Source organism: Plecotus auritus (assembly GCF_963455305.1).
Source record: "Plecotus auritus genome assembly, chromosome: 2".
Taxonomy (NCBI): domain Eukaryota; kingdom Metazoa; phylum Chordata; class Mammalia; order Chiroptera; family Vespertilionidae; genus Plecotus; species Plecotus auritus.
Window position 1 is genome coordinate 167103957 of NC_137771.1, and position 13748 is coordinate 167117704.

The 13748-nt window shown below is 41.6% G+C and overlaps 1 protein-coding gene across 2 annotated transcripts in view; it reads left to right on the top strand.

Annotated features, from left to right (window-relative positions):
• The window catches only part of LOC308241473 (nuclear receptor subfamily 1 group I member 2-like), a 102871-nt gene that overhangs the window by 41626 nt on the left and 47497 nt on the right, over positions 1-13748 (top strand). Inside the window, exons 9-16 of one of the 2 annotated variants that reach the window (XM_080654916.1) lie at positions 991-1170; positions 2249-2391; positions 4047-4163; positions 5780-5851; positions 7220-7366; positions 10925-11146; positions 12960-13108; positions 13637-13728. In XM_080654916.1, coding sequence (XP_080511042.1) covers positions 991-1170; positions 2249-2391; positions 4047-4163; positions 5780-5851; positions 7220-7366; positions 10925-11146; positions 12960-13108; positions 13637-13728 — 1122 coding nt within the window. The remainder of the gene's footprint in view (positions 1-990; positions 1171-2248; positions 2392-4046; positions 4164-5779; positions 5852-7219; positions 7367-10924; positions 11147-12959; positions 13109-13636; positions 13729-13748) is intronic. The other variant, XM_080654915.1, reaches the window with a different exon arrangement.

Below are 13748 nucleotides of genomic sequence, written 5' to 3' on the forward strand. Positions count from 1 at the left end.
GTGGGGGGCGGGGCCGGTGAGCAGGTGTTGCCAGGCCAGCCAAGGCGCATGCCAGTGGGTAGAGGGAGAGGACAGCGATGGGGTGGGGGGAGCGATGGGGGCTGGCACCATCCCCTGATTGCCCACCTGGTTACCTCCCACAGAGGGAGGCCATAGGCGGTAGCAGAGGCAGGGCAATTCAGGGCAGGGCCACCCAGCACCATGCCCAGATAGGCCTGCTGGGGTTGCCTCCTACACAGGGAGGCCACCAGTGGCTGTGGCGCAATTGGGGGCAGGGCCGGCTACTCGCCGCCCACGCCATACCGATCGGCCCGCTGGTCACCTCCCATAGAGGGAGGCCAGACTGCGGCTTAGGCCCGCTTCCCCTGGGTGCAGGCCGGGCTGAGGGACACCCCCCCCCCAGTGCACGAATTTTCGTGCACCGGGCCTCTAGTGCTTTTATAAAAGAGCCCTGGCTGGTGTTTCCCAGTGGTTGGAGCATCAGCCCATGCACCCAAGAGCCTCAGGTTTGATTCCCGGTCAAGGGCATGTACCTAGGTTGCCGATTCGATCCTCAGCCCCCATCCCCAGCCCTGGTTGCAGGAGCAAACCAAACAACGTGTCTGTCTCACATCAATGTTTCTCTCAGTCCTCCCTCTCTCTTTCTCTCTTTCTCTCTCTCTCTCCACCTCTCCTCCTTTCCACTTTCTCTAAAAATCAATGGAAAAAATATCCTTGGGTGAGGATTAACAAACAAATAAACAAAAAGAGAGATTTTTGATGAGTTCTAATTTGGACACCAAAAGATTCAGCTCTGTTACTTCTGCCTGGGTCACAGATGACAGACTTCTGTTTTTAGTGTGACTTTCTCACTGCAGTGAGTGGCCATCATGAAATTCATTCAGTTCAGTAGCTTCCCTGAGAATAAAACTTGAACTGGCTTACTATTCTGCATTTGGATCATTCAGAACAATATTTTGGAGATAGTCATGGAGGTGTGTTTTATTTTAGCAATCAGAAAACTTATGGGAAAGAGAGAGAATGTAGAAGAGAAGTTCGAGAGAAGAAATATCATCAAGGACTATTCTGATTATGCATCACAGGTCTATGGACCTCTGTCTCGCCTTGGTCGTTTCCCAGACAATGATGAGGACTTTGTAGTAAAAAATCACTATCTCGACACCTATGAAGGTAAACAATTTACATAATTACAAGTTCAGTATAAATTAAATACATAATTTATGTATATATATATATATATATATATATATATATACCTCCTGAGGAGGAGAGTCTTCTTATGCCTTGATATAAGCAATACTTTAAATCTTTTATACTAGTCATTAGGATTATCTATTGCGATTCTCAATTGGCAGCAAAATACAGCACTGTCAGATTAGCTAAACAAATATAAGATTGCATAATTCAATAGTGGTGGGGGGAAAAGAAATATAAATTAAATATATAAAACATAACTTAGATTAAAAGCTAAACAACAAATAAAAGTACTTGCAAGAAAAAGTAATTAATATATTTAATATTATTAATAATAAGAGTTTATACAAACTAATAAAAACTACTAAGATCAACATAAATAAATAGATACACTATACAACTGTTTATCAAGGGATAAAGTCAACTAACTACTAAACATTAAAACACATTGAATGTTACTAATCATCAAAGTTATGCAAAAATAAATAGAAAAAGGTTTTATATCAGGTTTATCAAGCAAAGAAATATATAATGAAATCAGTCTTTTAAAAAGAAATGCCAGAAAATGAGTAGGCAAGGGGATGGAAAACCAGGGGATAAATTCATGGAGAGGATTATTTCTGCTACCCCATTCAAGAGAGACCTTTATTTAAATTACTTAAATTTCAGTTGACAAGTTGAAGCATCACGTGGCCAAGATCATGAGTTGATGGTCATAATATTGGATGTGTAGCTCCGGCTATACATCCACTTTAGAATGGTGACATGTACCATATGATCATCAATTTTCTATTGATTATTATTGTGGAGTTTATTTTTTCAGGGCAATGTTTTCGCTTTAGAATGCATTTCTCATTTTTGTATAAGTCACTGAGAACATGAATTTATACAGAAATTTGCTTTATACTTCGGGGGTGAATCAGTTATATGAGATACACCTTATCAATGATTCTAAATGAGGCCACTTGGCAAGCAAGTGATAAAATTAACAATATGCTGTCAAAATGCTAAATTTAAGCACCAGATACTAAAAAGATGTCCTTCCTTCCCATAGGACTAGTGGAACTTGAGTCCTGTCTCCCAGATTTTGTGACACAGCCCCGAATCAGAGCTCCAAAACCTAAAGTCACAACCACCAAAGCTGGCTTTCTAAAGAGGGCAGCAAAGCTGGAGAACGAGTTAGCAGAGGTTCATAAGGTATAAACCTCATCTGGAAAACAAGATGCTTCTAGGGTGACTTTTGCAGAAAATACTACACTGCAAACATTGCACTTTGTCTTGGGCTGCAAAGTCCAGTAGTTCTCAGCACACAGACCTTCATTCGTCCTCCTCTCTAGACTTCTCTCTCTGGAGGTTGTCTGTGCTGTGCTGTGCATTTTCCCCCTCATTTTAAATTACTTGTAGGAAAACCTCTTGGAGGTTGTTCTTTCCATTTACAGAAGCCATGTTACTGTCTAAAAGTGGTTCTGACTTTGAAGTTACATAAATTTGACACTACATTAAGGTCTAGTGTTAAGAATTATGGTTTTAATAGGATAATAGGCCTCATTTTCTCCCTTTAAGATTTGTTACCAGGGCATCATGAAGAAAGGGAGTCATGCTCAACTCCTTTCTCATCTAGTTTAAAACATAACTGAATGAGAAAGTCTGATAGTCATCCTCGTCAACCAATTACTCAGCATCCACCAGCTGGGTTTTCTATTTTGTTAATTGGATGATAGGTGTACAGACTTGGGTTAGAATTTGTGGTATATGATAGTGGTGCTCAACCTTTACAATGCACCGGGACCACCTGGAGGGCTTATTAAAACACGTTGCTGGGTCCCACCCCCAAAGTTGCTGATTCAGTGGGTCAGTGATGGAGCTGGAGTGTTGGCATTTACAAGGTTCAGGAGATGCTGATGCTGCAGGAACCACACGTTGAGACCCCCTGGTTTATGATAGTCTAATCACTGGCCCATGCATGCTTGTTTGTTCAGTTGGTCTTAGTAATAGAATCAGATAAAAATTAGGACCTTAACGATCATTTACCTATATCCATGTGTTTCTTTCCTATCTCATCTTCCATTTACCCATTCTGAACTCTGTTCATTATTCTCTCACTTTTTGTAAGATTTTTTAAATACTCCTTATTAGGGTATGGAAGTTCCCTTCCATTCTTAATTTACTGAAACTTTAAATCATGTGTTTGTGTTGAATTTTATTAAATGTTTTGTCTGCACTTATTGAACTAATTATGAAAAATCTTTTCCTTTTAAAGTTATTATTGCATTAAGGAAGAGTTACAGTTTCTGGGTGGTTTTTTTAAAAAAAATACATTTTTATTGATTTCAGAGAGGAAGGGAGAGGGATAGAAACATCAATGATGAGAGAGAATCTGCCACCTGCACGCCCCATACTGGGGATCAAGCCCACAACCCCGGCATGTACCCTGACCGGGAATTGAATCATGACTGCCTGGTTCATAGGTCTAAGTTCAACCACTAAGCCATGCCAGCCAGGCTAGCTGGGCTATTTTTAAGCTTTATTTTTACAAATAGTAATTTATCCTTGCACACCTGGGACAAAGCTATCATGGTTAAGGTATATTATCTTATTTTCAATACATTGTTGGATTTGATTTAAATGGATGTATGTAGAATATGTGCTATGTTTATTCAGTTGCTAACTTATCCTTAGGAATATCACAGCATCCCTTGGGACATACAAGCACCTTGGTTTGGACTTGTTCAAACTGTCCTAGCATAGGCATAGAGAAGGTTATTTCTGATTGATATTCATATCTGTGGCCTAGATGTGGTAGTGGAAGAAAATATAAAGGTAAGAAATGACAGTAGTTGGGGGTTTTTCAGGGACTGTTGGATAAGAGGAATAGGGTTCCCGAACCAAAGAAACCTCTGCTCTTTCTTCAAAGAAAGCCAATACCTCAACCTCGGCTTCCAACTCCAACCTTGGAAATGACTTCCAATGTAAGTTTGAAACTTTTCTATTTAAAATGCAAATTTTAGCATTGCTGTCCATTTATTCTTAGGATAGTTTGAGTTAAAAACAAACCTAATTTAACAGTGTTAATTTATGTTGCCTTTATTCTTATTTTCAAACATCAAACACACAATCACAAAAACAAGTAAAATGAGATGAAATTAAATCTAAACCTAATCCTTTTAAAAAAATAAAACACAAAGAATAAAAAGTTTTCCCAAGAAAAGTAGGCATCAGAAGGTAATCCTCATGTGTGTCAAATAAAACAAAAAAGGATTGAATGATGATCAGTTACCGTAATTATCTGTCCAATGGGGAGGTGGCTGATGACAGAGAAGAATGAAATGTTAGAAAGTCACAAGGACAGGCTGACTTCTGTGGTAGGACTGGCCCAAGGGGCCTTACTTCACCTTCACAGATCCCAAACTCAATTTGAGTGCAAGGTACCTGAGCTGGCTAAGACTGACCCAGACTAAACAAACCCACAACAAACTGCTAGAGATGCCAAAATGCAAATTTATTACTTTATGGGGAGAAATAAAACTGCCTGGTGGATCAGGATGTTCCTCACTGGTAGGTCAGCCCATTATCTCCCCATAGAGGGCAATTCTCACAAGAAGCCAGATTGTATTCAGGAGGTTATGCTTTGTCAGAGGGAGGGCAGTGGGCAGATCAACTCCCTAGCACCTTTGATGGGCCAACTGTGGAGGGACTGGAATGCTCCCATTGCCTGGGTAGGACGTGGTCTGGACAGTACCCCCTTTTTAGACTTTGTGCCACCACTGTTGCTTTCTTTTGCATTCAGAGATGCCTTAATTAGATTTACCCACTCTGCTCTTTCTGTTGGTGGTTTTTTTATAAATGTATTTATTGATTTTAGTGAGAGAGGAAGGGAGAGGGATAGAGAGATAGAAACATTGATGAGAGAGACATCGATCTGCTGCCTCCTGCACACCTCCTATCAGGGATCAAGCCTGCAACCCAGGCATATGCCCTGACTGGGAATCAAACCAGGAACTTCTTGGTTGATGGGTAGATGCTCAACCACTGAGCAACACCAGCTGGGCTGCTCTTTCTGCTTTTGACACATAGTTATTAAAGGTGATTTTTATAAATGGCTAATCTTGTCTACTATATTCTGATTTTACCAGTTTTGCTAAATTTTTGTGAGAAGTGCCTCCCTCTAGACTCTGACCTAGATTAGCTGTATCCTTTGTCTACTCATGATCAAACATGAAAAAACTATTGCAAAAGGGATGCTATAAATAATACTTTCAGCTTCAAGAATGATTTTGCTGGAAAGAAGTATAGGGAAATGAAAATTGCTTAAATTATAGGTATAGTATGACAGTGGGTGAATTCTTTAACTTTTTATATGATTTGTTAATGATATTTATGATGAAAAAATAATAATAAAGTTTAATAATAAAGTAAGGAACATTTAAAATACTATATGTTCAATGAAGGTAGAGACCATTTTTAATCTCTCTGTAAATCCTTCTGGCATCTAGCACAGTCTCTTTTATTTGATCTAATTCTTTAAAAAATTATTTGATACTGACTGCTGTTCTCAAGCTGCTTGGTTCTCCCTTTGTTCTTTTAGGAAGAAGAAGATATAGAAAAGGCTGTTATCTTCCTTCAAAAGTTACTCCGGGGCAGAGTCGTTCAGAATGTGGTGTGTAGGGTCCAACCACTGGCCATGTGCTTCTCCTCTGAAAATAGATTCACAGAATGTGCACGTGCTTGGTTCCTTGGGATGAATTCACCTCTGTCTTATGGAACTACACTCTTTCTTTCTTTTTCCTGTGTGTGTGTTTTTTTTAACTTTATTCTTATTGTTTACACTATTACAGATGTCCTCATTCTCCTCCCCCTTTGCCCACCTCCACCCAGCCCTCGCCCCACCTTCCCCCTGGCCATCACCACACTGTTGTCTGTGTCTGTGGGTTATGCATATAAGTTCTTTGGAACTCTATACTCTTGAATTACCTACCTATTCCTTTCTACTGCCATAGATTGTCCAGATGGGTGACACAGTGTCAAGGAGAGGAATAACCTGCCCGCTGTTTGCTACAGTTGTAGCCAAGACAGTGTGAAAGTAATGTCTTCCTGGAATTGCTAAATCCGGCAATTTTCTTACCTGAATTTTGATCATTAAAATATCACCGACCAAGTGGATTCCCTAATTTTCCACAAAGTCATAATACAACTATTTGAGCTGTACTTAGCTGGCAACAGCTGAGTAATAAATGAAATAACTAAATAATAACTACAGTTTGAACCCCTACTCAATGCCCATATTATACATTTTTTATTCTACATATATCATCTAATTTTTTTCCCTATCATTTACCCTATATTATAGGCAAGTAATGTAAGTCTGAGAGAGTGTATGTTAATTACCAGCAAATTCAACTCTGGTCTTCCTGACCAGGAAGCCTTAGATTATTTATGCTGCCAGAGCAAACACTCAGTTTAAAAAGTGGACTGATATAAAGTCCCAGCTAAGAGTTATTTCTCCCCAGACAGTTATAACTCTTAAAAAAACTCTATTATGAAGAATAAGTCCAGGGAAGCCGGGTGAGCATTTTGTGTTCAGCATTATTCTTTACTCTCCTTTTGGTATTGCCCAGGAGAATTGCCTCAGTTCAGACAGCACAATATGTATTACAAACAGGGGCAGATCTATAGGAAAAAAATATATAGCTATGAAATATACCATCCCCAGCTTTCTTAGGGAAGAAGGAGCACAGGAAATGAGGGGAAGTTTAAGTTTCTTAATATGACCCTGTAGCGGTCCCCTTGCCTTTGAAAGACATTTTAAGAAACCGCGTAAACAGCTAACTGATAACTAAGCTCCCTCCTCCGCCTGAGCAGCGGGAGGTGTAGTAAGCGGGCTGACCTCATTCTGTGGAACACACAGGCTCTGTAGTTCCAAAAGGCGGAGCAGAACCTACTCTTCATACGTCACTGCTTGGGAGCCCTAGTGTCTGACACAAGGGATGCTAATTTGCAAGTCTCTCTTTGATTTCATTTGATACAGATGTTTGAAGGGAAAGAAAAGCGACTGGAGTTGATCCAGGAGCTGCGCACCACCCACGCACTACAGGAAGATGACAGGCTGGTGAGGAAAACTGAGAAGCAAGTGACACTGGCCCTGCAGCGGCAGAGGAACTTGCATGAACACAAGGTTCTTTCCCTTTCTTTCTTGTTCCATTCTTGTCACATTTTCTCCCTTGATTTTTACTATTGTGTGAGCAACATTCTAATAACAATAAGTGAACTGATGAAAAAGAAACATCCCCCACAATGCCATCACTCTATCACAGTCAGCATTTTTAAACAATGCTGCTACAGTCTATAATTAGAATGGGGTGTGCCCTCACTGAATTGAATATGGTCTTATATTCCTTATTTGCAAAAAGAAGAAAAAAGAAACCTACATTTTAAAAGGTTTTCCCTTTCAATTTTTCTTAAACATTTGATGACTGTACTATATTTCAGTTAGTGGGAGCTTAGCAGAATGAATAGTAATAAAAGCAAAAAGGAAAAAATGAGAAATGAGATTTATTTGTGAATATCAGCTCCTATTTTGAGCTTTGGAGCTGTACATAGATAAGTCATACTGGTTAAAACGCATATTAAATATGTTAATATCTCATGATATTCTGTGACTTTCATCATGACCTCTGCATTCTGCTGACCTAATAACAGCTGGTAATAGCAGCTCTCACCCAACAAGGGTAAATGTCTCCCTGTTCTCTTCTGTGCTCATCTCTGTAAGCATCGTTTCTAATGCTGTTGACTACAATGTAGGTTCACTTTTCTACCTCTCCCGCTAGCCTGTTAATCAGCGTGGAAAACCATCTGTTTGCACAGTGTTTGGTGTAAGAAAGTGAACTTACAGCAAAGCCACTATGACCCACCTTTAACCACACACATAACTCTTGTGCTGTGTGGACTTGGGCTCAAATGTTAAGCAGCTTGGAAATATGCACAACTTTACTCCTTTTACATGACAGCAGGACTGGATGGCCACTGCGTTTGGGGGAGCTCATGTAGGGGAGAGGGGTAGAAAGCCACAGGCTGTGAGACCCAACAGAAGGACCAGAGGAAGAAGAAGAGAATGTGGACACGGGAGTCTCTGAATCTGAGAGGCCTGGAAAAGATGGAGACAGGGCTGCACTTTTCTGTTCAGATAGAGAGCCAATGCCCTGGAAGCGCCACGTCCCAGGACCTGGGTGGGAAAATGCCCTCTTTGGCCCTTGGAGGTTTCGGATTGTAGACTTTGGCAGATACACCTAAGCCAATCCAGGCTTTTCAATTCTATCCCATTTAGCGGACATATACCTGATGGATATCATGTCAGCTAAGAGCTAAGGGAGGTGGTAGTGGGAAGAGCTGTCACGCAGCCAAGGACTCACCCTGCTTACCTTCCACTATACTAAACACACTAGTGATGTGCAGGGGTCAGATGGAGCGGGCACCTCATGGATACCTGCAGCAGTGCTGACCCTCTCCTTTTCTCCTCTTACATTTCCTGTGGAAAACAGTCCAGAAAATGCACAGCTCCCAATTATGTAATGCATTGCACGATGTGACTGGAACAGAATCACCTTGCTAAATATATTTTTTATTTAATCTTCAAATTAAAATGTACTACCTGAGCATACCTTTCTTATTGAGGGAGATTAGACATGAATAGGATTTAAAATCTCAGGATTTTAAAGGTTGCCTTACTCCCCGCCTCCCCAACCTCTGCCCCCCTTACACAGACACACACACACACAAGTGAGGGAGCTGTGATCCTTGGAGATGAGGAGGAAATCTGTTTGTGATCTCTGGGCTGAATGACCGCTGCTTACAAATGTTAGGAGTAGTGAGACTCTTGCCCTTTCTTTCCACCTCTCTTATTGTGTAAGTAAAGCTGGACTTTGTGGTTAGAAGGTAGGTATGGGCTGGGCAGTGGGTAAGGATGAGGATGAGTGTGTTGGACTAACAACTACACTTGATTGAAAATCTCACCCAGTAGCCATACCACCTTGGAGACCTGTGCGGATTTCCTTCCTTCAAATATGAACCAGAGGGGAACTGACCACAGAGGCCAACTGTCAATATTAAAGTAACATGTGCCTGGGAGGAAAGCTCTTCCCCTTATACTTGAGAATGGGGGAGGGAACAGGTGGGAGTGGCAAAGGATACAGTCCTTTAAATGCCTTTATTCTCCACTAGAGGCCCAGTGCACGAATTCGTGCACCAGTGGGGTCCCTCAGCCTGGCCTGCGGGATAGGGCCAAAACCAGTTTTCTGACATCCCCCGAGGGGTCCCAGATTGCGAGAGGGCGCAGGCTAGGCCAAGGGACCCCACAGGTGTGCTATCAGGGCCAGGGAGGAATTGTGGGAGGGCTCCAGGGTATGTCCAGCCCATCTCGCTCAGTCCCGATTGGCTGGACTCCAGCAGCAAGCTAGGGCTCCCCCCCCCCCCCGCCCCCGTGGTCAGTGCACATCATAGTGAACGGCTGAGCAGCCTTAGCATATCATTAGCATATTGCATTTTGATTGGTTGAATGGCTGGCAGGTCGACCAGACACTTAGCATATTAGGCTTTTATTATATAGGATGTGTCAAGGCCAGGACAGATAGACACTGTGGCTTATTCCTGGCCAAGAACTCCAGGCCTTTATTTTACCTTAAGGATCATATAGACATATTTTTCCTGCTCTGTTTTAAAGATAGTTGTTAATGACTTTGAAGTTATGGTTTTCTACTTTCATGTTATTCAAGATCTTAAAATTCCCCCAAACTTATGTTAAAGGATGAGGCATTAAGAAATTAAAAAGGTATCATTAGTGAATTTCTAGGAGATTCTATTTTATTAAACTCCATTGCTATCTTTAATAAAACCCTTGACATTTCTCTTCCTGTCTTGGAAGACATAGCACTTTATTTGGATAAAATTGAGCCCGGCTGGCATGGCTCAGTGGTTGAGCATCGACCTATGAACCAGGATTCTCGGTCAGAGCACATGCCCGGGTTGTAGGCTCGATCCCCAGTTTAGCGTGTGCCAGAGGCAGCCTATCAATGATTCTGTCTCATCATTGATGTTTCTGTCTCTCTCTCCCTCTCCCTTCCTCCCTGAAACCAATAAAAATATAATTTTTTAAAATTGAAATTTAGCTCTTTTTTTGTCATTGTTAATCCTCACCCAAGGATATATTTCCATTGATTTTTAGAGAGAGTGGAAAAGATGGGGAGAGACAGAGAGAGAGAGAGAAACATCGAAGTGAGAGAGACACATTGATTGATTGCCTTCTCATGCCCTGACCAGGATCGGGGCTTGAGCCTGCAACCCAGGTATGTGCCCTTGACTGGAATCAAACCTGTGATTCTTTAGTCCCTGGGTCAACGTTCTATCCGCTGAGCCAAACTGACTAGGACTAAACTTGAAATTTTTAAAAAAATTCATCCTAGCAAAGAATTCTTTGCTAAATCCTCTTAATAACTCGAGGACTATAAGCCTACAGTGACTGACGGAGCAATCTACTTTCTCATGTCTAAGATTGTATCATAAGTTTTCCTAGTGACAGAACCCTCAGAATGGGGCCAGTCTAGAGAGAATATTCCTAATAAAAACCAAGTGCAGTCTGAAAATAAAGTGACTGTCAAGAGTTCTGGGTAACCCAGCATTCCTCCTTATAAATCCCCATTTTTAGTGGAATTTGTATCCTTAAGATCACATTATTTTTAAGGTGTCACTAGTTGAAAACCATCTGGCTGGACTGGAAGGAAGGGTGCTGGCAGACATGTTCGACTTCCTGTCCAAAGAGCTGGTGAGACTCCAGGAAGAGAGGAGAATCCATGCCTTTGCCATGCTGGCCGAAAGACAGCGGAGGATGCGGGAAGCCGAAGAGAGTGGTCGGCGCCAGGTGGAACAGAGGCGCCTGCGGGAGGAGGACGAGATATTTAAGGAGGCAAGTGAGGGCAGCGGGATATCTGGAAGCTGTTTGTAAGGAGCAGAGTCAAACCAAAGGAAACCTAAGAAATGAAATGGCATTTGTTTTGTATTTTTCATTGTATTCAACAAATATATATTGAGATCCTACACAGACACACATTTAGCAACCTATTTCCTCATTAACTCATGCATATACAAGCACAATGTGTCCAGAACCTTACACATTTATAAAGATATACAGAAACACACAAGTATACTTATTACTACAGGTGGAACACAGTAAACTTCCCAACCCTGGACTATTATAAGACAGCTAATTGTTCCATAGGTTCAACTTGATTCCCAGTAATACTCTGGGCTCCCTAAAGCAGGCATGTTGTACATCCCGTGGTGCCTTCCATCCCACCAGCATAGATCACTGTGTACAGTAGACACTGAGCAAATATATTTTGACTTGAGGCCAGATGCACGAAATTCATGCAAGAGTAGGTCTTCCTTCCCCCAGCTGCCGGCACCAGCTTTCCTCTGGCACCTGGGACCCGGGCTTCCCTCGCAGGCCTGGCTTTGTCCGGAAGGTCATCTGGAAGGACGTCCAGCCTAATTAGCATATTACACTTTTATTATTATAGATTGGTTGGTTGCTTGGTTGACACTGAATTAAGCTGGTCATTTGGGGTCTCTCGCAGGGAAGACACAGGGATTCAAAGTTATGGATTTGGTGTTTTACAGGTAGTTATAGTGCCAGTCAAGAAATAGGTGCTGAGTTATTACTGAGTCCCAAGATACACAGAAATATCCAGACATGAAATAAAAAAGTACCCTTCTCCCAAGAAGCTGAAAATCTGTTGAGATAGAATGTGTACAAAACTAAGGATGCTGCATGCGATGCTTCCTGTGTATCTACCTGTAAAACAGGCAAAACTAAACTATTACTATGGTTCCTACTTAGGGAGCAAAACTATAAGAAAAGGAAAATGTTTGCTGTAAAATTGTGAGGGGGGAAGGGGACTGTGGTCAGGAAGAACCCACGGCGGTCTTCTGGGATACTGGCAGTGGCTGATGGGTGCTGGCTTTCCTCTGATTCATTACACTGTACATTTATTCACACTTTTCTGCATGTGTATTCTGTTTCACAGTTTGAAGAAAGCTTTAAAAAGAAGCAATGTAGACGGATAAGGTGGTTCAGAAAGTTCATCAAAAATCCAGGATCCCTCTAGCTTTCTGCTTTTCTGTCCCTAAGGCCTGGCCCTCATGGCAGTTTAAGATGACTTCTGGTGCTCCAGCATCATGTCCCCATGAAATGAGGAAGGAAAAAGGAAAAACAAAAATAAAGCTAGGTCTTTCCTTTTAACAATCCATTCTGGAAGGTGCCTGCATCACTTATGCAGAAATTCTCTTGGCTAGAACTATGGGTGCTAGGAAATACAGTCTGTTCTAGGGACCTATTGGCTCAGCTAAAATCCAGAGGTTCTATTTTTGAAGAGGAAGGACATTGGGAAATACCTTAGTCTCTGCCACAGTTAGGTAGTGTGACAAGACATGCTGTGGGTAAGAACATAGCCGGGATCCAGGATCTTCCTGCGACGTGTAATGTCCACCCCTAAGGAAAACCTACAATTCTAAAATGGGTTAGAATGGGTAGAAAGGTGGGTTAGAAACAGACGGTCTAGAAAAAAGTAGAAAATAAGAACAGTCAATGAAGGGACTTAACGAACTCAAATGAGCTAAAAAAAGTTGACCAATGTTCATTTTTCTTGTCTTGTTTACATTAGTATTCCTGTTCTCAGTAACTGTGGGCATTTGGGGTTTTTTTTGTTTTTTTTTTTCAGGTGGTTAAAGTTCACCAGAGTACTATATCTTCATATCTGGAAGACATAATATTGAACACCGAAGAGAATACTGCAGAAGAACAAGCCAGGGCGGAAATTGAGAAGATGGCTAAGGAAATCAATGACATTGCTTATGAAATGGAAAGCCGGTATGTGCCAAGAGAATGGATGGTAGCATAGATAGCCCACCTGCTGTTACTTATATGTACTTTTCAGAGCTTAAGAGTTCACCACCAAGGAAACGCAAATATATAGCTCATGCTTCAGTGCCCATTGTTTTATTAGCATAACGCTTTAGAAGCTGACATGCCTATCCCTGTTGCATGGTGGGAACCAGGGAATGGAATTCTCTGCAGTCTGGTTCACTTTTACAGTACTTACTTTAGAATACCTCACAGCATGAAAGACATGTGAGTAAGTACATGCACCATTACTTGGACTCCACCCTGAGGTGTGTGGCTCCCATGTATAAGTTGTATTTCTAACATTCCCTTCCTGGCTGGCAGGGTACATGAAGGGCGGGGCCAATCTGACTTTTCAATGGGGTTAACCAAGCTCACCAGGAATGTGATATTTCAGATCACTTAACCAAGGGAAAGGTGGTGGGGGAGTTCCTTCACAAGTCAGGAGGATCCAAGCACAACCACAAAGAAAGTTTAATTTGTTTATTTTTTTAGTCGAACTCAGCTTCAGTCAGAGGAGATTGTTGCCGAGTTGGTTTATAGTTTCCTGATCCCAGAGGTGCAAAAGGACTTTGTCAAAGAAAAAGGTAAACCCATGCAAATGCGT